This window comes from Pelophylax lessonae (assembly GCF_965119305.1).
Source record: "Pelophylax lessonae genome assembly, chromosome: 4".
Classification (NCBI taxonomy): Eukaryota; Metazoa; Chordata; class Amphibia; order Anura; family Ranidae; genus Pelophylax; species Pelophylax lessonae.
Window position 1 is genome coordinate 138,667,388 of NC_138771.1, and position 22,268 is coordinate 138,689,655.

The 22,268-nt window shown below is 41.2% G+C and overlaps 1 protein-coding gene across 1 annotated transcript in view; it reads left to right on the forward strand.

The window, feature by feature from the left end:
* IREB2 (iron responsive element binding protein 2) overlaps positions 1 to 22,268 on the forward strand; it is a 64,170-nt gene that overhangs the window by 9,586 nt on the left and 32,316 nt on the right. Inside the window, exons 2-10 of the mRNA XM_082255899.1 lie at positions 2,775 to 2,835; positions 7,155 to 7,244; positions 7,382 to 7,547; positions 10,894 to 11,031; positions 12,531 to 12,743; positions 12,842 to 12,911; positions 14,430 to 14,613; positions 17,391 to 17,530; positions 20,888 to 21,059. Of these exons, the coding sequence (XP_082112025.1) occupies positions 2,775 to 2,835; positions 7,155 to 7,244; positions 7,382 to 7,547; positions 10,894 to 11,031; positions 12,531 to 12,743; positions 12,842 to 12,911; positions 14,430 to 14,613; positions 17,391 to 17,530; positions 20,888 to 21,059 (1,234 nt within the window). The remainder of the gene's footprint in view (positions 1 to 2,774; positions 2,836 to 7,154; positions 7,245 to 7,381; positions 7,548 to 10,893; positions 11,032 to 12,530; positions 12,744 to 12,841; positions 12,912 to 14,429; positions 14,614 to 17,390; positions 17,531 to 20,887; positions 21,060 to 22,268) is intronic.

Sequence of the window (22,268 nt, forward strand, 5' to 3'; positions counted from 1 at the left end):
GACAAGAAGTAAAATTGGTTAGCAAAGGGGCAGCTTGAACACAAATTATTTGTGGATAAAGAATTTAGAAAAAGTGTAATAACATGGTTTAATCTCTTCACGCCCGCATATTGTAACAAGAACCACTGCAGGTTGTTTGTTGCCTCTGTCTGAGGTGGTATAGGAAGAAGACCCTCTCGGTGAACCCACAAGGTGTTCTCTGCATTCTTGCTGCAGTTTGTTACATTGATTCAGTGTGGAGTTTCTGATTTTAGCACAGCTGCAGTATTTGAATAGCATTAATAGTTCACTCATTGCTTTTACTTGTTGCTTGGAACTGTGTTTTATACCCAAGTGACTGTTTGGTTTTTTTTAACATATCTGACCGGTTGTGAATACAGCTATCATTAAGGCTCGGTTCACACTTATGCGATGCGGGAAGGCTGCGAATTTGCAGCCTGTTCCCGCATCGCAAACGCACCCCTGGCAGTTCACACTGCCATATGCAATACGCTGGGGGTGTCAATGTAATCTTAACGACACCCCCAGTTTGATCGCATATCGCAGTGCAATCTTGCAGTTCACACAGGATCGGATTGCACAAGTGTGCGGCTGCAAAAAAGGGTCCTGTGCGTCTTTGCTGAGGGTGCGGTGCGAATTTAGCCATACAAAGTGTATGGCTAAACTCGCACCGCACAGCCGATCGCATGTAATGAAGGAGCAGTGCGCTCCGACATTACATGCGATCGCCGCAGCCGCACATGTGTGAACCGGCACTAATTGATTGATTTTATTTGAGAGCCCATTCACACTAGCGCGACTTGTGAGGCGACTTGTGTGCCCTCAAATAGCCCCAAGTCGCTTGACATAACAAAAGCAATGTTAATCAGTGGCGTCTTAATTGGCACTACTGAAGTCGCTCCGACTTCAGAAAAGGGTCCTGTACTACTTTGAGGCGACTTGTGATCCGACTTGTCCCATATACTTCAATGGGAGTCGCCTCCTTATCTTAATTGAAGCGACTTATCAGACTTTCCAGGAAGAAGAAAGAGATTAGCCAGGCATTCCCCACATTGCAGCCATGCCTATATGGTGTGTGTGTGTGTGTGTGTGTATATATATATATATATATATATAAAATGTGTGTGTGTATATGTAATGGTATATATATTCCATTATCTCTGCTTGTTCTGTGTGAGTGGCACTGGTGGACAAAGATAAGTGGCACTGATTCGTGGCACTGGTGGCCACTGATACGTGGCACTGGTACGTGGCCCTGGTACGTGGCCACTGATACGTGGCCCTGGTGGGCAGTGGCACTGGTGGACACTGATACGTGGCCCTGGTGGGCAGTGGCACTGGTGGACACTGATACGTGGCCCTGGTGGGCAGTGGCACTGGTGGACACTGATACGTGGCCCTGGTGGGCAGTGGCACTGGTGGACACTGATACGTGGCCCTGGTGGGCAGTGGCACTGGTGGACACTGATACGTGGCCCTGGTGGGCAGTGGCACTGGTGGACACTGATTCGTGGCACTGGTGGGCAATGAGGAAATAGGTAAAAAAAAAAACAGAAAAGGGGAGTTAGGTCACAACACGTCATATTCTGATTGGCCAAATACAAAGTCGTCTGTCATATAAGTCTATAAGTCGCGCAAAATAATTCACAAGTCGCGGTAAAAAGTCGCTCCCACATGGGGCGACTTATGGTCGCGGCAGTGTGAACCGGCTCTAATTCTCAAGATATCATTTTATCATAGTCTGTTTTTTTTAATATCTTTTCCAAACTTCAAGATTGGTAAGAATAATGAGTAGGCTAGAAATAATTCATAGTTAAAATATCATGATTTAAAATGTGTACAATTTTTGTCTTCCAATTGGGAAATAAGAATTGAATTTGTGACTGTGTGTGCAGTATATTAGATTATTTTTATCCGATGAATTGGGTAATTGATGGAACTGTCTACTACATTAAAATGTGAAAATAAATGTTTGAAAGATTTTGTGGCAGAATACTATCAATATATCAGGTGGAACTACTTTGCTTTTCAGGCATTCTATCTAGATGACTAGAAAATTCCCGGCACTTCCAAGGCCATTTCTAAAACTTTTTTCTTTTTTTTTTTTTTTTTCCCCAATGCTGATTTCTATTGTATTTTTGAGATTCAAGCAGGTGCCAGAGGTGCCTGCATAGTTTATAACCATTTATATTTAACCAATGTGTGTGCACAAATCTTTCTAAGGAACGAGTTCTGATTTTTAAGGCCTTCATTTTACATCTTCGTACAAGGACATCTAGTTGTTGGTCCTCTGTAAGGATCAACGTTCTATTTGGGATCTAACACCATCAGCACTGGTCCTATTGCTAAAGCTGGGTTTGGCAGGGGTGGCCAATTCCAATGAAAAATTGCCATGCCAGCCATGGAATTACCTTTTTTCGAATTGGTATAATTAGGCCATTATTAGTGAAAGCTTTCAGTGCACTCAGGTGGTTAATCATATAGTATAGACTGTATGGGTAAGTATGTCAGATCTTTCAGTGATAACCAAATCCTAATCTCGTTGCCTGTTTCTAAATAAGATGCTCCGTGTCTTAGTAGTCCTGGTTTACAAACCGTCATTCTTTCAAGATTAGTATAGCAATTAGCTGTAGCTCAACAGGCATAGGCATTATCCTTCTAGACAGAGAAACGTAATACTGATTTTATAGACTGTACTTAATTAGTGAAATGTTCCATCTTAGGCTGATAAAACAAATACTTCAGTGTAAGCATTCTGTGTGCTCTTTGCTTAGGCTGGTAGCATCTCTGAACAGACCGATAAGAAGACGATGGATTTCGCAGCCAACTTGGCAGGTATGTAAAGCACTATTTTATTAAAAATATGATGGCTTTTCTTTGTGTAATTGGAGGAAACATATCAGGAAAGGGATATGGGAGCTACCACTGCTGGTTTGTTTTTGAAGGTACATGCTGGTATATAGACACTTGCCATCCACTTTATTAGGTAAACCTGTTCAATTGCTTGGTAACACAAACTGCTAACCAGCCAATCACATGGCAGCAACTTAATCCATTTAGGCATCTATACGTGGTGAAGACGACGACTTGCTGAAGTTCAAACTAAACATCAGAATAGGGAAGAAAGGGGATTTAGGTGACTTTGAAAGTGGCATGGTTGTTGGTGCCAGCTGGCCTGAGTATTTCAGAAACTGCTGATCTACTGGGATTTTCACGTACAACCATCTCTCGGGTTTACAGAGAATGATCCAAAAAAGAGAAAATATCCAGTGAGCGACACTTATGTGGAAGAAATGCCTTGTTGATGTTAGAGGTCAAAGAAGAATGAGCAGCCAAGTTCATGATGATAGAAAGGCAACAGTAACTCAAATAACCACTCCTTACAACCAAGGTATGCAGAATACCAGCCCTGAAGCAGAAGACTACACCGGGTTCCACTCCTGTCAGCTGAGAACAGGAAACTGAGGCTACAATTTGCACAGGCTCACCAAAATTGAACAATAGAAGATTGGAAAAATGTTGCCTAGTCTGTTGTCTCAATTTCAGCTGCGACTTTGATGGTAGGGTCAGAATTTGGTATAAACCATATGAAATCATGGATCAAGCCTGCCTTGTATTAATGGTTCTGGGTGTAATGGTGTGGGGGAAACTTTCGTGGCACAGTTTAGGCCCATTTAGAGCATCATTTAAATGCCACGGTCTACCTGAGTATTGTTGCTGACCATGTCCGTCACTTTATGACTACAGTGTACCCATCTTCTGATGGCTACTTCCAGCAGGATAATGTACCATGTCACAAAGCTCAAATCATCTCACCACTGGTTTCTTGAACATGACAATGAGGTCACTGTACTCCAATGGCCTCCACAGTCACCAGATCTCAATCCAATAGAGTACTTTTGGTATTTGGTAGAACAGGAGATTCGCATCATAGATGTGCAGTCGACAAATCTGCAGCAACTGCATGATGCTCTCATGACTTTATGGACCAAAATCTCTGAGGAATGTTTCCAACAACTTTGTTGAATCTATGCCACAAAGAATTTAGGCAGTTCTGAAGGCAAAAGAGGGTCCAATCCGGTACTAGCAGGGTGTACCTAATAATAAAGTGGCCAATGAGTATATTTAGAAAAAAGGAATGTATACCAGCGCTATGGAGTTTTTCCGTATACTGAATCAGGCTTAAAAGGTTTAAAAAGGTGGTGTAAGCTGCCTCCAACCTACCTCTGAGGTAGTAAAATAGAAAGAATTGCAAAAATGTTGGGACCGGCGCTACCACTTATAAAACGTGCATGTGCAAAATAGAAAGTGCATATAGTGCTAAAGGTGCACGCAATGAATATAAATATATATATATATATATAAAGTGCTACGTGCTGTTTATGGGCTGTGCCTTGTGTACCATACTGTAAACATCATATGTTATGCATATACTTATACAAATAAAGTGCCGAGTGCTGATATTGCCAAAACCCCGTGTAGTGATTAAGAAATCAAACAAAGTATGGTGTCGGTAGGTGATTCACCGAAAACACCGCTGCTTACCACACTCTTTTGGCCGATACCTCGACACTTCTTCGGTCACTAAAATAAAGGATAAGCCTCCATTGCGTAGCATATGTTATGTCCAGACAAACAAACGTAGCATCCACTCACAGTTAGGGAGTTCACTATCAGCTTGGAGAGGTGTTCGCCGGACCGCTTCCGCGTTCCACCGGCTCAAACCACCGTTCCTGGAAGTGACGTATTGACGTACGTGAACCACGCCCTACGCGTTTCGTCATACGACGTCATCTGGAGCGTGCCGTCCATCTCTACTCCCGGTCTTTTTATAGGCTGGGATGGCGCCACCTTGGTGTACCTACTTTGCGACCGAACACGGCGGCCATCTTGGTATACCTATCCCGTAGCCTAGATAATATTTACTCATCATGTGAACTCCCTTCATGCTGTGTTTGCCGTACTTATAAAACAATAATCTTTATTAAAACGACAAGTACGACTAAACATAAATGACTATTGGTAATTAAAATGAAATTTTTAAGGATTTTTAAGGAATTGTTTAGGAAATAGTCCTCCTTTGTATGGAAATTCACGAACCACAGCCTCTTGTCTTTTAAAGATACAGTTTTAAGGACATACTTTTGAGTATATATATAATTTTTCCCCTGTATACACATTTTTTATACATATCTTTCCCATTTTTATCATTTTTACCTATTTTGGAATATTTATCGTATATGGTCCCCTATATAACATTTATTGGGTCCTCTGGAAAAACTTGGATCTATAATGGATTTCTACTACATACCCGTTCAGAATAACAAAGTTTACAAAGATATGGACTTACAGCACAGCGGATGGACTTACTGAGGAATTGCCTTTTAAAAGATTAATCTTGTTTTTAAAAAAACAAAAATATTTTTCAGCACGATTTCTATCTCACCGATTAGATTGGTATATGTATGGGCACCTTCTTTATAGTCTAGCACTATTTTGCGTAGACACGTGGGCCCACGAGCTTATATTATATTAAGTATAATTAACACACACCACTAGATCACAATGTCACCACAATAAAATTATTTTGAGTATTTTTATTTGTATCAAGGCACCACTGGGAATCGGCTCACTACCGATTAAACCAGACACATCACTTTTAGCACATTTCATTTTTATAAACTTTTAATTTCATTTTAATTACCAATAGTCATTTATGTTTAGTCGTACTTGTCGTTTTAATAAAGATTGTTTTATAAGTACGGCAAACACAGCATGAAGGGAGTTCACACGATGAGTAAATATTATCTAGGCTACGGGATAGGTATACCAAGATGGCCGCCGTGTTCGGTCGCAAAGTAGGTACACCAAGATGGCGCCATCCCAGCCTATAAAAAGACCGGGAGTAGAGATGGACGGCACGCTCCAGATGACGTCGTATGACGAAACGCGTAGGGCGTGGTTCACGTACGTCAATACGTCACTTCCGGGAACGGTGGTTTGAGCCGGTGGGAAGCGGTCCGGCGAACACCTCTCCAAGCTGATAGTGAACTCCCTAACTGTGAGTGGATGCTACGTTTGTTTGTCTGGACATAACATATGCTACGCAATGGAGGCTTATCCTTTATTTTAGTGACCGAAGAAGTGTCGAGGTATCGGCCAAAAGAGTGTGGTAAGCAGCGGTGTTTTCGGTGAATCACCTACCGACACCATACTTTGTTTGATTTCTTAATCACTACACGGGGTTTTGGCAATATCAGCACTCGGCACTTTATTTGTATAAGTATATGCATAACATATGATGTTTACAGTATGGTACACAAGGCACAGCCCATAAACCGCACATAGCACTTTATATATATATATATATTTATATTCATTGCGTGCACCTTTAGCACTATATGCACTTTCTATTTTGCACATGCACGTTTTATAAGTGGTAGCGCCGGTCCCAACATTTTTGCAATTCTTTCAATGAGTATATTTATACTTGTTCCACATCATTGGCACACTGAGGTCATTGTGATGCAAGTATAAATATTTAAATGTAAAAAGAATGGGGAGGTACCAACCTGATACAGTAAAAACTAATACTATTTTAAATATTAAAGTATTAAAAAGATTGAATGTGATTTTACACAATCTTTTAATACCTAATAAAGTTTTCGTTTTTAATGAAAGAGCATGTAAGGTACACACCATTCCAAGGCCAACCTGCATGAGATCCAAAAACACTAATTGTGCCAGGGTGCCAGCCCAGTCCGCAGCCGTGATCAGTAGAAATGGAAGACAGAGATGGTGGCACTCCAACATACAAAATATGGCTTCTTGATTAAATTATGTAGATAAAATGACAAGACACGGTCAGTAAATGCATTTCACACGTCAGTGCTTATTCATTAATAATAATAAACTTTTATTTTTTATAGCACCTTTTTAAGGGTAGCTTCTCAAATCACTTTACAAGGAAAACACAAGAACTACACAGGATAACATACAGGAAAAAGGGCCAATTATGTGAAAGCTATTCTAAAGAAAGTTTTTAGATTTGTCTGTCTGGTAAGAGGGTTGTCCCCAGGACAGGATGTTTTATTGTGTATAGATACTTTATTCTTGCCAGTAGTTTTGACTGATTGTGGGTTGTCGTCCTTTAGGTAATCCCTTCAAGTATTTGGTGGAATCTCTTGATTGCAGTCCTGACAAGAAATTCTTTAATGTATCTAAACTGCAGACATCAGATTATGGTAAGTTGGTTTCTACAATTTGGATTTTTGTTTTTTTAATTTTAGGGCTCTTTTATCTTTTTATTATTTGAACAAGTATTCAAAAATATTTTCTACATAAAAAAAAAGAAACATTTTTGTATATTGCCTTTCTGCAGACACTTTGCCATACTGTATCCGTGTGGTGCTGGAAACTGTGGTGCGAAACTGTGATGGTGTCTTGGTAAAAGAAGAGGATGCCTTCAAAGTCTTGGAATGGAAGAATAAATGTGAAAGTCAAGAGGTGCCCTTCCTTCCAGCTCGTGTAGTTTTGCAGGATTTCACGTAAGTAACCGAAGTGCTTTATGAACTTTTAAATTTTACAGGAGCTAGCTTCTATCGCAGTGATGGTGAACCTTGGCACCCCAGATGTTTTGGAACTACATTTCCCATGATCCTCAGCTACACTGCAGAGTACATGAGCATCATGGGAAATATAGTTCCAAAACATCTGGGGTGTCAAGGTTCGCCACCACTGCTCTATAGTATAGTTTTCTGTTTACATTACAAGCATTTAAGAGTAGAGAGCTAGTCTTCCTTTTCTGATCCTTCAAAGGGAAAAAGTACTGTGGTAGCCACTATCCATTCACTAAGGCATGATGCAAAAACAGCTGTTAATTTTGATTTATGTACATTTCATTCTTACATGGCTGTTGATATGGCTATACCTTTACTCCGACGTAACACATATATGCCGCCCACAGCACTGGGCTTCCAGCACAGAGACCGGGGTCTTACAGAGAGAGAAGCTTGCCCTTGTTATTCTCTCTCTGTTTATGGAGAGGAAAGATGCATTGTATTTTTCTTTCCCCTCGCAGAGAGAAAAAAGTGTGTGTGTAATTTTAAAAAAAGAAGAAATGTGAAATAATAAAAAAAAAAATACCTAGATCAAGGATCTAGGTTAGTGTTTGGGTCAATTAAGGGTCAAAGGTCAAGGTCAGTATATTTTGGGCAGAATGTGCACTTTTGTTTCAGGGCTGTACTACGGGTACAAACCTAAAATAACACACATAATGTGGGTATGGTTGCGATCGTTAGGAGGAGGATTTATTTTGAGTTGTTGAGTGGTAGGTTATGGTAGTAACTAGAAATATACAGATAAATATACAGATAAATTAAAAAAAAAAAAAAAAAATATATATATATATATATATATATATATATATATATATAATATTATTATTATTATTAATTTTTTTTTTTTTTTTTTTATAATTAAAAAAAAATAAATCAGGGAATATCCATGACTATTTAACACCAAATGAAAGCCCAATTTGTCCTGAAAAAAAACAAGGTATTATCCACCTGGATTCACAAAGTAGTTATGTTCAGTTTTACGAACACATGCCAAATTGTGCTCCGGCAAAAATAGCTGTTTTACTCTTAGGCGTGAAGGGGTTGAAGTGCATTTAAAACCTTAGGCCCCATTCATGTTTTTGCTGGTTTCCCTGTGCTTTTCTACGCAGAACCCCTTTCATTCCAATTGTACCTGTTTACACTTCTTTGCTGCACGCCTAATGCTCAAAAAAGTATGTGAGCTTTTTTTCAAGCATATTCAGGTGTTTTTTAACCCATAGACTTCAATGGGAACACCTGTAAATGTGTGAAGTGCGTGCTTACATCTGTTTTTAATGCCTTAAGTATTCCTCTATAGAACTACTCTCTTCCCCCTTTGTCCAGCCCAGGAAATAACTCCTTTAGATTGAGACGTGCAAAAACGCCTGTAAAACTTCTAAAGGGAAAAAAAAAACTTCAAAATCACTAGTAATACATTCTGCTTACGTGTGAATGAGGCTTAATTTAACCACTTCAGCCTCGGAAGGTTTTACCTCCTTAATGACCAGGGCATTTTTTTGCGATACGGCACTGCATTGCTTTAACTGACAATTGCGTGGTCATGTGACGCTGCACCCAAATAAAATTGATGTCCTTTTTTCCCCACAAACAGAGCTTTCTTTTGATGGTATTTGATCCCCTCTGCGGTTTCTTATTTTTTGCGCTATAAAGAAAAAAAGAGCCACAGTTTTGAAGAAAAAAATATTTTTCGTGTACGTGATTTTGCGCAGTATATGTACAGTGGGTGGTCCTTAACCTCCCTGGCGGGGTCTGATTATGTCAGGATTTCTGTGCTAAAAATGGTACATTGTTTTGCATGTAAATCTGTTTTATATTTTAAAACTCGCCTTCCCCCGCTGTGTGCTCACCCGATGCCGGCATCTGTCTTCTGGTTCCCCTTCCCTGCGAGCGTTGCGACGCAGGGGGGTGGAACCGGCGGCAATTTCAAATATGTAAATAAACCAAATGACATGATACAAAGCTGTGATCCTAACCGATTACACTGTATCATGCCATTTCACCACAGGATTGCACCTGGTGACTTTTCCAGTGCCCTGCCTGTGCTTTTCCAGTTCTTTGTGCCTGGAAAAAGCGTTCTTTTTGCTTAAAAGCGCTTTTAAACGAACTGGAAAACAGCGACAGCGAAACTGAGTTACTTGAAGAACTGAGCGATAGCGATTCGTGGGAAAATTCATCATCAGGTACGGAAAGTGATGACGACAGCGACGATTCTGATGTCTCTTTCTGGCACATAGCTCCGTTGGAAATTCTGAAGAATCATTTAATATACTTCCCAAATTCCACAAGCTATGTGCCAGAAAGAGACATCAGAATCGTCGCTGTCGTCATCACTTTACGTACCTGATGATGAATTTTCCCACGAATTGCTATCGCTCAGTTCTTCAAGTAACTCAGTGTCGCTGTTTTCCAGTTCGTCTAAAAGCACTTTTGCAGAACGCTTTTTGGACCCCATGGTCATTCTCTATTTTCTAGGCACAAAGAACTGGAAAAGCACAGGCAGGGCATTGGAAAAGTCACCAGGTGCAATCCTGTGGTGAAATGACATGATGCAGTGTAATCCGTTAGGATCACAGCTTTGCATCATGTCATTTGGTGTATTTACATTTTTGAAATTGCCGCCTGTTCCACCCCCCTGCGTTGCAACGCTCCCTGGGAAGGGAACCGGAAGGCAAGTGCCGGTATCTACAGAGCGGGGAGAGAGTGTGAGTATAACTGCAGGACGGCGGGGGATCGCAGGGAAGGGAACTGGAAGGCAAGTGCTGGTATTTGCCAAGCAGACAGCGGGGAGAGTGTGAGGAAGGCTGGAGGAGGGCGGGGGATTGCAGGGAAGGGGAGTATGACTCTGGGGTAATCCCGAGTGTTGCTCGGGGTTACCGCTTTTGGTACTGAAAATTAACCTTGAGCCACACCGGGAATACTGCTAGGGAGGTTAAGTGGTTAAATTAGCGAACTACTTTTCAGGTGCATACTTGCACATTATGACAAATATCCACATATCCATCCCTTGCAGACTTTAGTTCCACTTTAAGATTTTAGTTTTTTTTCAGTTTTTATAAATAGGCATCATTGTGTGTGTAAATGAAACTTTCATATTCCCAACTTTTCTTGCTCTGGAATTGGCCTGCATTTGCTAGTAACAGCTAAAATATTTCTTAAGATATGCTTGACTTTTTTTTTTTTTTTTTTTTTCTACATACTAGTATTTCGGTTCTACCTAGTAAATCATTATTCCTTCTGATAAATGGCATATTTTTTTGTATTTTTCTTATTCTAGGGGTATTCCCGCTATGGTTGATTTTACTGCCATGAGAGATGCTGTGAAAAAAATGGGTCGAGATCCTGCATCAGTCGACCCAGTCTGTGCAACAGACCTCATTGCAGACCATTCTTTACAGCTGGATTTTACTAAATGGTATTGCATAATTCTGTGAGAATGAATATGTTCTGTGTATGTCAATTACATGTTAAAATCATTCTAGTGGCTCTTCTTGATTAGCCATTGTTCAAATATTTAATAAGGGGGCTGTTGAATGAGAACCTCTAACAATATATTTCTTTGAATCTAGGAGCCAGCTAAAAAAGTTAGGAGGCAGTTTTTTCTAGCTGCCATACACACGGCCGAATGGTGGCCAGTTTTTAATGAACTGGCTGATGTTGCCCGGCATTCGGCCATGTGTACTTGGCTTGATGGTGTGATGGGCAGTGGCTCACTGGGGAAGGACAGTGCAGCAAGGTTGAGGCGATAGAAAATACATTAACTCATGCCACCTTGGGCACCTTTCAAATGAAAACCTCCGCTAAGCAGAATCCGCTTGCTCAGCGGAGATTTCTCTGCTAATCCCCACTGAGCAGGCAGGTGACAGGTCTTGTCCGCTCCGCTATGCAGAGCAAACATGGACAAAGTCCCGCTCTCCTCTATGGGGCAGTCGGATGGAAATGGACTGCCTGTCCATTTCAATCCGATGCCATCTGACTCGATCTGTCGGAAAGATGGAATGTAGGGCCACCACATGTCTATTTTTGGCCGGCAGGATCGGATGGCGATGGTTGTCAGCGGACATCTGCCGCTCCATAGAGGACACTGGAGTGTCCGATCAGGCCTGCCTGAAAACCTAATAGGCGGACCTGATTAGACAGCCTGTGTGAAAAGGGGCTTCAGCTGTGTGGCATGACAGGGAGAGAATTTAAAACAATAAAAAATATATTTTAATGGAAAAAATAAAATAAACTGTTTCCATCTTTGTGGGGTTGTAAATGAAACTGAGGCCGTTATGACCAGCTGTCCCACACTCCCTGTCCACTCACCGCTAAGGACAGGGCGCCAGATCAAGCCCTCAACATCTTCAACCTCTTCTCTTGGGAAAGAGATGGGCAGGCAGTGAGAACAGGCAGGGGAAACCCTCAGCGTTGCCAATGACTGCTATTTGCAGCCCCCCGGCCACCACAAGAGGGCGCCAGTTCCCCGATTAAAGCGCCTTACATCAGGCCGCAAAGCCGCGGCCTCAATTACCAGCTGGCATGGCATCTTAGTCTTCGCATCTGCGGGCGGAGGCCGCATGAGGACAAGACACCTGCCGCAGTGTAGCCCAGACGCCAGGCCGCCAATGCGACCTTGTGCCTGGGGTTTGTCGAGCCCTGGTTTACGCTCTGAGAAGCAGATTTGGAGTCATTCCAGAGTTGCGTACAGTCTCGAGGATTCTTTCTCATTTACAATAGTACAGTTCTATTATCGGAGCTGCAATAAAACACATTTTCACTACCCATCCATTTTACGTTGGCTCAGAATATGCAATGCAAAAAATTGATTGTTTGCCTTTAGTATATGAACGTATTTTAAAAAGACTTTCCTATTGATGGAGCGGAGTCTAAGACTACTGTTTTAATCATTTGTAAATTCCTTCTTTACTCCAGTGTGGCACAGAATGCCCCAAGTGCAGCTTCTGCGGATTCACACAGACTCCCATCCAAGCTTTCGCCGGCAAAACCGGCAGTTTCTAAATCTCAGTGTAGAGGACAGAGTGGATGCAGGGGAGCCTGTAATGCTGGAACGACGAGCAGGAGCTCTCAAGAGCAGATTGAAAACACACCAATGCTATGTCCTTTCCATTTACAACCCATTCCAGAGTAAGTTTGAATGAATCTGTGAGTACATCATCATTTTATACTTATCAGAAAGCATAATAGTTATATTAACACTTTTTTTTCCCTCTGTGCTGTCATAGGCCTGAAGCTGCACTGAAAAGCCTTGAGATTGAATTCAACAGGAATAAAGAGAGACTTCAGTTTTTAAAGGTATAATAAAGAATGATTTACTACAATCTGTTTAGTTGGACAATAAATGGTATCACCCTAAATACAAAGTCTACTTTTTTTTTCTTAAGACATTTTATAGTATCCAGATTTTAAAGCACATAATGGAGAATATAGCCCTCAGTTTTCATAACCAGTGACCCAGAAGAAGCTTGTGTATATTGAAAAATTGTAGGAATTACAGTTTGCACTTTCTGTAACAAATCAACATTGACAATTCTCATATTGTTGTTTTTGACAAGATCCATTTAAAGTTGTATGCAAGAGCTAAAAATGTCTACCTTTTATTTGTTGACGACGTCCCATGACTGCATATATTGTGTACTGCTAAATCATTATAAGCAAGAGACCGGCAGTGTGAACAGGTTGCATCTAATGGGGTTCTAGAGAAGTTTGCTGGTACTATGTGTGACACGGCTTCACGGACTACAGTGTCTGCCCCTTGTCTTCCCTATTGTCAAGCCTAATACATAAAAACAAGTTTAAAGCTAGGATCCAAGTGAATGACCCACTGGAGATAGGATGATGACTTGCACAAATACATCTAAGCAACCCTTGCAAAATGATTTAGAGAGTCGCTCTGTTCTCTATCAATTTTGGGAAAACTGGCAAAATTAAGTAATCCTAGGCCTTTCACTGTAGGGGATGTTTTGAACATGACTGAAATGTTCTATTGCTGCTGCTTCATATTACTTGTTAAATAGATCTGAATTCTACTTTTGAGGGGATAGTTCTCTGGTAAGGTTTTTATTACTCCCTGGGGGTCTATTAGAAATTTGCTCTAATTGTTCTGATCAATAAGGTCATCCAGAATGAAAGTGAGGATATTTTTGAAATACTTGCCACCAAGAAGAGAATGGAGAGGAAAATGTCCAATGGTGATGTTCGTCCACATAACTGTCCTAGGGTATTTTATATTGCTCTACATTGGAAAGATATCTTCTCGCTTCCTGTTGAGTCAACAGGACAGGTAGTGAAGGGTAATCACCCAAATAGCCAAAATAAAAATGGCAGGGGTTTTTACCTTCCTTACTATATCCAAAATAAAAAAAAAAAAAAGGTTTTAGATTCTGAAATGCATTAAGCATGGTTTAAAGCAAGCTTGTTCTTTGCTTTAATCTTGCCAAATACCTACAGCATATACTTTCCTTTCCTTTGCTGTCCCACTATTATGTTCAGTGCCAGGAGCCAACCAAAGAATAAACATGGTAGGTTGGTTATGGACAAACGTGATAGTGTGAGGCCAATCGTTGCTGACACACGGGAGTCCATGGCCTTTTGCAAAGTTAACATCGTCCATCGGCTGAACAGAAAACGGGGTGGGGGGGGGGGAGTATATCCTACTGGGAGAAGGGGGCTACATTAAAAAAAAAATTTGCTTTGCTTGAGCAAAGTTACAGGTTCCCATTAAGGAAATTAGTATTTTGACCATTTGCTTTAACATTTTATATGCTGCATTTGTTTATCACAATGTGTGTGTATTTTGCTTTATTTGCTCAGTGGTGTTCAAAGGCCTTTCAGAATGTGACCGTGATTCCTCCAGAAACTGGAACTGTGCACCAGGTGAATCTGGAGTACCTGTCCCGAGTTGTGATGGATGAGGGAGATCTCTTGTATCCAGACACTGTACTTGGCACTGACTCTCACACTACTATGGTGAATGGCCTTGGAATTTTGGCTTTGGGTAAGCATTTTCATTTTTTTAACCTTTGATTACACTAATGGTACAGTACAGGACAAAGGCAGAATGTTCACACCCTGTGGGTTATAGACATGTACCTTCATAAAATTAAGTCATCTCTCCATCTCCAGCATTTTCGTAGTCAGCACATGTTCATACACCTAAGCCTGACTGACTTATAGTACTGATTCTCCCTCTCGCAGTCTTGAGTGCTGCTGTGCAGTGGATTGCAAAAGGCTACTATCAAGACAGGATAAAGTACTTACACTGCTTGCTTTCAAAAGTACACTTTAGGGCTTGTTTTCATTCTTTGTGGAGGCCTGCATTTTTCTGCACCTGATCAATCCGATCCATGTTACTACAAGGTCACCTAGAAAGCAATTGTTTTCTATGTACCCCATTCGCACCACAAAAACTCACCTGAAGTCATTGTTGGTCACATGTCATTTTAACATTTTAATAAAGTGAAAAAAAGGTCACAAAGCAAGGCATCACACCTCGGATATTCAGTTGCATGCTATTTATTTTTTTTAAAATTAACTTTTAAATGTAAGTTGTGCTTTTATGGCTGTCTGAGATCCAGCTTTAAATTAAATCTTCTTTAATTGCTCGAACGAATGTGGTTGATTCCCTACCACTAGATAACAGTGCAGTAAGTGACAAAGTTACAGTAGGCTTCCGTGTTTAGGCCCTTATGCTCATGGATGCTTCTGTGTGGTAAGGCCTGACATCCCTGGCACTTTCTGGCACCCAAGGAGCTAGGTGTGCTACGTAAAGCTGCCAATGCAAAGAAATGTCTGTACATGGCCTTGCACGAAGAAGCACGGTACGTGCAAGTTCAGTAAAATGCCAGTGCAGAAGCCATCTGCACCTTTTTTTTCTCCCCATTTTAGTTAACATCAACATTTTTTTTATTGAATATTAAAGGCAGATACAATAAAGAAATTCCACAGACATGTCAATATAACCGCTTACAGATGAAATGGAATGTATTGCTAATGAACGCCAATTATCTGAAAGAAAAGAATCACCTGGTATACCCATCAGATTACAAAGAAAGAAAAATAAAAGGCCATGTTTGTACAATATTGTATCTGAGAGAGCTTGACCTAATATTTAAGCTCATGATATACACCACGGAGCAATAGACGAACCACCTCCACTACTACAGATGATATATAAGTAACAAAAACATAACGTTATAAAACAGTAAAGAACAACAGTGAATCCTCACTTGCCAATAGCTAATCATCTGTTACCTCTAGTATAAGCAGATTGAACCCATCATTGTATTATTGGCAATTGGTACTTTGTGATCCAAGGATCCCAAGTGTATTGGAAGGAGCATTTTTTCCCCTGTTCTAATGGATATGAATATTCATGAGTGCATTGTATATGGACCCGAGACACAACCTCTGCGAGTGCGGGGGCCATGTCCGTCTTCCGTTGACCTTAAATAGTCAACCGTGCTGCACAGTATGTGTTTTACATTGCTGGAGTGACCACAGTTCCGCAAGCATTACTTAGTGACATCAGGATAAATTTTCACTAACCGAAGCGGAGTCAAGTATCATCTGTATGTAATCTTAAATGTTTTCCCAATGTAAAACACAGTGGGATACTGTAAGGTGCCATCTGCAACTTTTGATGCATATCAAAACTGTAGTAATTTCAGACATAAAATAGAGTGCCTGATGCAAGATATTTTTGTGACCAGTATTCTTGATTCTTCAGGGGGATCTTGGTAATACAGCCACTTTATAAGCAATACACACCTCAACCTTAAGTGCATCAGCATTTATCTGATGTTTCTAGGGCAGATTTAAATGTGTTAGGGAGTCACTGACTGGAAGATAGAACAGGCTGTGGTTGTCAGGTACTTTATAAATGTCAATACACTTTATATAGATGCTTGCATGAATTTTTGCATTTGGTTGTTATTCAGTAAACCAATATATCCATATATTAAAAATGTTTCTATGCCCAAAAACGTATTGTTTTTATTTTGGGGAAAGGTGAGAACTCCTGTCAGGTTTTGCTGCTATCCGATGCTTAGAGAGATTTATGCCTGCTACACACAATAAGAAAATCAGACGAAAAATACTGGTTTTGATCGACCGATAATTAATCATTAGTACACAGCTTTCGAGAGTGGTTTATGACCATTAATGTGAAAGGAACAAGCAGGAAAATGTTTCTTGTAGGATAACGGAGCAAACTGTTTTCGTGTAATTAGTATGGTATTTGTACGAAAAAAAGTCGCCTGACCATAAAGACCACGCATTCCATGAAATTAAAGATTAATTTACAATACGATACATACATCGCTTCTGTAGTTGTGTTCTGTCGAACAAGAATTTTTGTAACTTTACCTAATGGTTTTCGATCTAAGACTAGCAAGCAAAAAAAAAAAAAAAGACAATCATTCGCCCGATATTTTTATCTTGTTTTGGGGACTGTGTTTTACCAGATAGGAAGTTCGGGAAAAACTGCACAATAAAACACTGACTGGCTCTAGCATTCCCATACTTGGTTTAAAAAAAAAAAAAAAGGTTTACTTAATTTTGTGTTACTGTTGGAGAGATTACTTCACTTCCTGTTTGGTAAAAAGGTGTTTTTTTTCCCCCTTGACAGGAAAGGGAGGGTAACTTTCTCTAGCAGGACCATGGACAGGAGTAAAATCTGAAAGGAGTTCTAATCATTTCCCACTCCTTCCCAAGTTGAAGGGAAAAAAAAAAAAAAAAATTAGCTAAACACGCTCTTAAACATTGATCTTTCAGGCATGGGTGGAATAGAGTCTGAAGCTGCTATGTTGGGGATACCCGTTACATTAAGCTTACCTGAAGTTGTTGGATGTGAACTGACCGGCTCAATCAGTCCATTTGCTACTTCTATAGATGTTGTTCTAAGCATCACCAAGGTAAGATATGTTGTTGAATATTGTGTCCTCTGTTTAAGTAAGCAGAGTAACTTGCAGCTACAGGTTTATTACCTTTATCCCCAACCACATTTATATTATGATAATGGTTAAAGGAGATGTACAGCCAAAGCTAGTTTGGCTGTACATCTCCTATGGATCACAGGAGTGAAGTTTGTTTTGCACTCTGCCCCATTTTCAGCAGAGAGAAGGCTGAAGTCTGCTCTCTGCTGACATCACAGATGTTGGCACCGCGTCATCACTGCAACAGAGTCAGGATCCACCAGGTGCCTGGACCGATACCTGGCGCAGCCTGCCAGCAAGCCGCTGAGAGCCTGAGCCGGCCGCTCCCTGCCCCTCCACAGCTCAGCACTCCCCACCCCTCCACAGCTCAGCGCTCCAATGAGCGAGGAGAGGGCAGATCCAAGAGCTGCTGACTGACAGTCAGCAGCTCTCTGCTCGAGGAGCTGTCAGAACCGAGCAATCGGCGGTGTTCGATCGCTTGGTTCTCAGTGCAGAGGCGCAGGTGGACGATGCTGCATCAGCCTAGGTAAGTATACATGAGGGGAAAAATTAAGCCCCATACTTCTCTTCTAAAGTCCAATTCCAGCTGAAATGTTTTTATTGCATGGGTTAGGTTAGACCAGGGGTGCTCAACCCATGGAAACCTCTGATGTGGCCTGCGACTTCAAACCAAGGAAGCGTATGCCTATGCTCTAGGACTGCAGTTCAGCAAGCCCAGATCATGATCAATGGGTTGCTGACTCGTCATCCCAGAGCATCAGAGTGCATGGAGTCTGCTCTGGTAGTGGAGGGAGCAGAGCATCATAAGCCGATGCTTCCTCTGTAGTGCTGGCTCCTGTCCCAGGCAGAGTGATACCAAGTGCGCTATGCCTGGGACTTTTCTAGCAGCCTGGAGAGCGATGTCAGCAGAAGTTGCAAGAAGTCAGTGTATTACACATCACATTTTGCAATGGGCATATTCACATTTAAATCATGGTGCAACAGTGTGAAATCAGCCTTATAGGGAGCTCAGGACAGTAAGGGCCCGTTTACATTTGCTGTTTGGAGGGACGGTAAAACCCTATAGTTTATTGTGGCTTGCGACTGGTTAACATATTACTTAAGTGGCCCTCGCTCTTCAAAAGGTTAAGCACCCATGGGTTAGACCATTTGTCAGTTCTGTACTGGGCCATCTTTTCCTGACAGGAATGGGAACATAGACTAAAAAGCTCAAAGTGAAAAAAATTGTAATTTTTAGTAATAATTTTATTGCTGTTCACACTTGCATGTTCCAGTGACAACCACACGCCCCAATGTATTGTATGGGCATCACAGGTACAGAAAATGGACAAAATTATTTGTAATGAGATCAGACAGGAACTAATAGAATTAAAGTGTATGTAAACCCGATTCGTGAAATTTGACCTGGGCACATATATCTTTAGTGTTTACTTATCTCTCTCCAAAGCCCTGAGTCCCGTGTCTTTATACTGCTCTGTTCTTCTGTTATCCGCATGATAACTTCTGACAATTTCTCAGAGACAGGAGATAAAAGCAGCTGAAAATTTGTGTCCAGATGGGTGCTATAAATTAGCAGAGAGGTGGTCTATTCGCATTACAGCTCTGCACATTCTTTCCTTCCTCTACCTATGTGGAAAAAGGGGGGGGGGGGGTGTGCGCCTTTCCTCCAATCAGCTGTCACGCAGTGTATGCCAAGACTACACTCACAGCTGAACCTGGAAGAAAAAAAAAATCGAACACAATGTATACTTTCTAAGCCGTATAAAGATAAAGACAACTGATATTCAAATAAAACTTTTTATAGGGAGCTTTGTTTCATCTCTGTGTATCATCTGAGGCTATTCAATTCACTGGGTATAGAAGGGGGTTTACATCCACTTTAACCACTTACCGAGGCTTGCTCCCGCTGTATTCAGTCACAGCGGGAGTCAGGCCAGGGGAGCAGACCAGCCGCTCTTCCCCGATCGTCGGGGAATCAAGTCTGGAGATCCGCCCGCTTGTGTAAACAAAGCGGGCGGATCTCCTAAGTGACAGGCAGGGTCAGATTGCAGGGTTCAGCATAGCTGAACCTGCGATCTGTCCTTGTGTCACTGTCACCTCCCCCCACACATGTCAGTAAGCACCAGGCATACATTAACCCCTCCCTCTCCAATAAAATTAACCCCTTCCCTGCCAGTGTCATTTTTACAGTAACAGTGCATATTTATAGCACTGATTACTGTAGTAATGTCACTGGTAACCCCAAAAGTGTCAAAAATGTCAGTCAAGGGTCCGATCTGTCCGCCACAATGTCGCAGTCCCGCAAAAAAAATCGCAGATCGCCGCCATTACTCGTTAAAAAAAAAAAAAAACACCATAAACGACAGAAATCTTTCCCGTAGTTAGTAAACGCAATAACTTTTGCGCAAACCAATCAAAATACGCTCATTGCGATTTTTACCAAAAATATGTAGCCCGAAAACAAATTGGCCTAAAATGATAAAACATTTTGATTTTTACATTTTTTTGGGTGGGAATTTCATATAAAAAAATGTGAAAAATATTGTTATTTTTTCAAAATTGTCGCTCTTTTTTTGTTAGCACAAAAAGTAAAAATCGCACAAGTGATCAAATACCACCAAAAGAACGCTCTGTTTTTGGGAAAAAAAGGACGTAAATTTTGTTTGGGTACGGCGTTGCATGACCGCGCAATTGTCAGTTAAAGTCGCACAGCGCCGAATCGCAAAAAGTGGCCCAGACGTAAGACAGCAAAATCCTCCGGTGGTAAAGTGGTTAAAGGAGTTGTAAAGGCAGAAGTTTTTTTTTTATCTTAATGCATTCTATGTATTAAGATAAAAAGCCTTCTGTGTGCAGCAGCCTCCCCAGCACCCCCTTTTACTTACCTAAGCCCCATCTCTCTCTAGCAATGTCCTTGAGTCCTTCGGCCATCCGGGACTCTCCCTCCTAATTGGCTGAGACACAGGAGCGACATCATTGGCTCCCACAACAATCAAATTCAGTTAGTCAATCAGGAGGGGGGGGCGGTGCCAAGTGGCAGCTCCATCATGCCTGCAGCTCGGCTTGGGTGCCCCCATAGCAAGCTGTTTGCTGTGGGGGCACTTGACAGGAGGGTGGGGCCAGAGGCACCGAAGAGGGACCTGAGAAGAGGGAGGATCCAGGCTTCTCTTTGCAAAACCCCTGCACCGAGCAGGTAAGTGTAACATGTTTGATTAAAAAAAAAAAAAATTAGACTTTACAATCACTTTAAGATGTCCTTGGAGGAAGGGCCACCCCAGGTAGGATTAGGTAGGTGTGTATTCTTTTTATGATGATCTTCTATCTTCTCTTTCCATACAGCATCTACGAAAAGCAGAGATATCTGGGAGATTTGTAGAATTTTTTGGAGAGGGTGTGTCTCTTCTTTCAGTAGCTGACCGCAACACAATCGCCAACATGAGTCCAGAGTATGGGGCCACGGTGGCTTTTTTTCCAGTGGACCAAGTGACCCTTAGTCATCTAGAGCAGACTGGTAAGAAAACTGCATCTGCTAGATAAGTGTTTTTAGAATAAAAGGGTAAGTTAATTAACTTGGATAGTGAGGGTTATAACCCCAGTCAGATTTTTCAATTTTCGCCATTTGCGTCCTATTGCGGAGATTTCCCTTCCTGTCCCATAGCCAAACAGAAAGTGAGAGGAAATCCCTGCAAGTTAAGGGAATTCCTTGGGGACCCCTAGGTTTCCAGAATTATTGTCCCTATTGGAAGCCCCCCCTATTACTTTTCTGGAGACAACCCAAAAATTGGGATTTTCTTTTATTTTCTCTTAATAATAATGGCAAACAGGACAAATAGAGGGGGGGAATCTCCTTAATAATGACACGTGTTCTAATCCAACTCCACTCTATCCAAAACTAAAAAGTTTTTTGTCTTTAACTTTAATAGGAAAAAATATAGTAAATGAGGATTGTTACTTATACAATTGCTACACAAGCCATATTGTAATTTAGTGTTCTTAAAAAAAATTCAGAGTGCAACTCTTTACTTTGCTGTAAATTTCAATGCAATAAGGCAACCTGGAGGGGCTTTTTAGATAGTTTGTATACAGAATGCCACCAGAAATAGTTTTCTGTTTGGGCGAGGAATTCTGCACGAAGATACAGGTCAGGTTTAAGGCATTCTCTGCAATAAAATTATCTTTTTTTGGCGAGTTACTCCTTAACTTAAGCGATACAGACACTGCAACTTAAAGCACACCAGCAGATTAAAATGAATGGTACTTTCATTCAGAATCAGTATCCAAAGGATGTAGTGGAACAAACAGCCTTTTCAGAGCAGAAACGGGTAGGAGGGAATTTTGTTCTTTTATCAACTAAAGTGTAGTTACCCTTTTAAATGCTTCTTGTCCATTGACTTACCGGTAAGTTGCTGCATAGGAAGGATGATATCTTGATCATTGCTGCTCGGTCATTTATTTCAGCCAGCGATTCCCTACAATTTAAAAGTAATCCTAGCAGCTTTGGACCTGCTGAATTACTTTAACAAGTGGCAGAAGAGGTTTACACCCCCCTCCTGCTGCTGCCTTTACCAGGCTCTCCCATGCGATTGCGGAGTCTGGTAAGGATGTGATTGGCGGCTTTTGGATCCTGGGACACAGTGAGAGGAACTGATGTTCCTCAGATTGTGTGATGTTGAACTGGAAGCGACCAGGATTTTGTCACTTCTGGTTTCAGGTTTTTTTT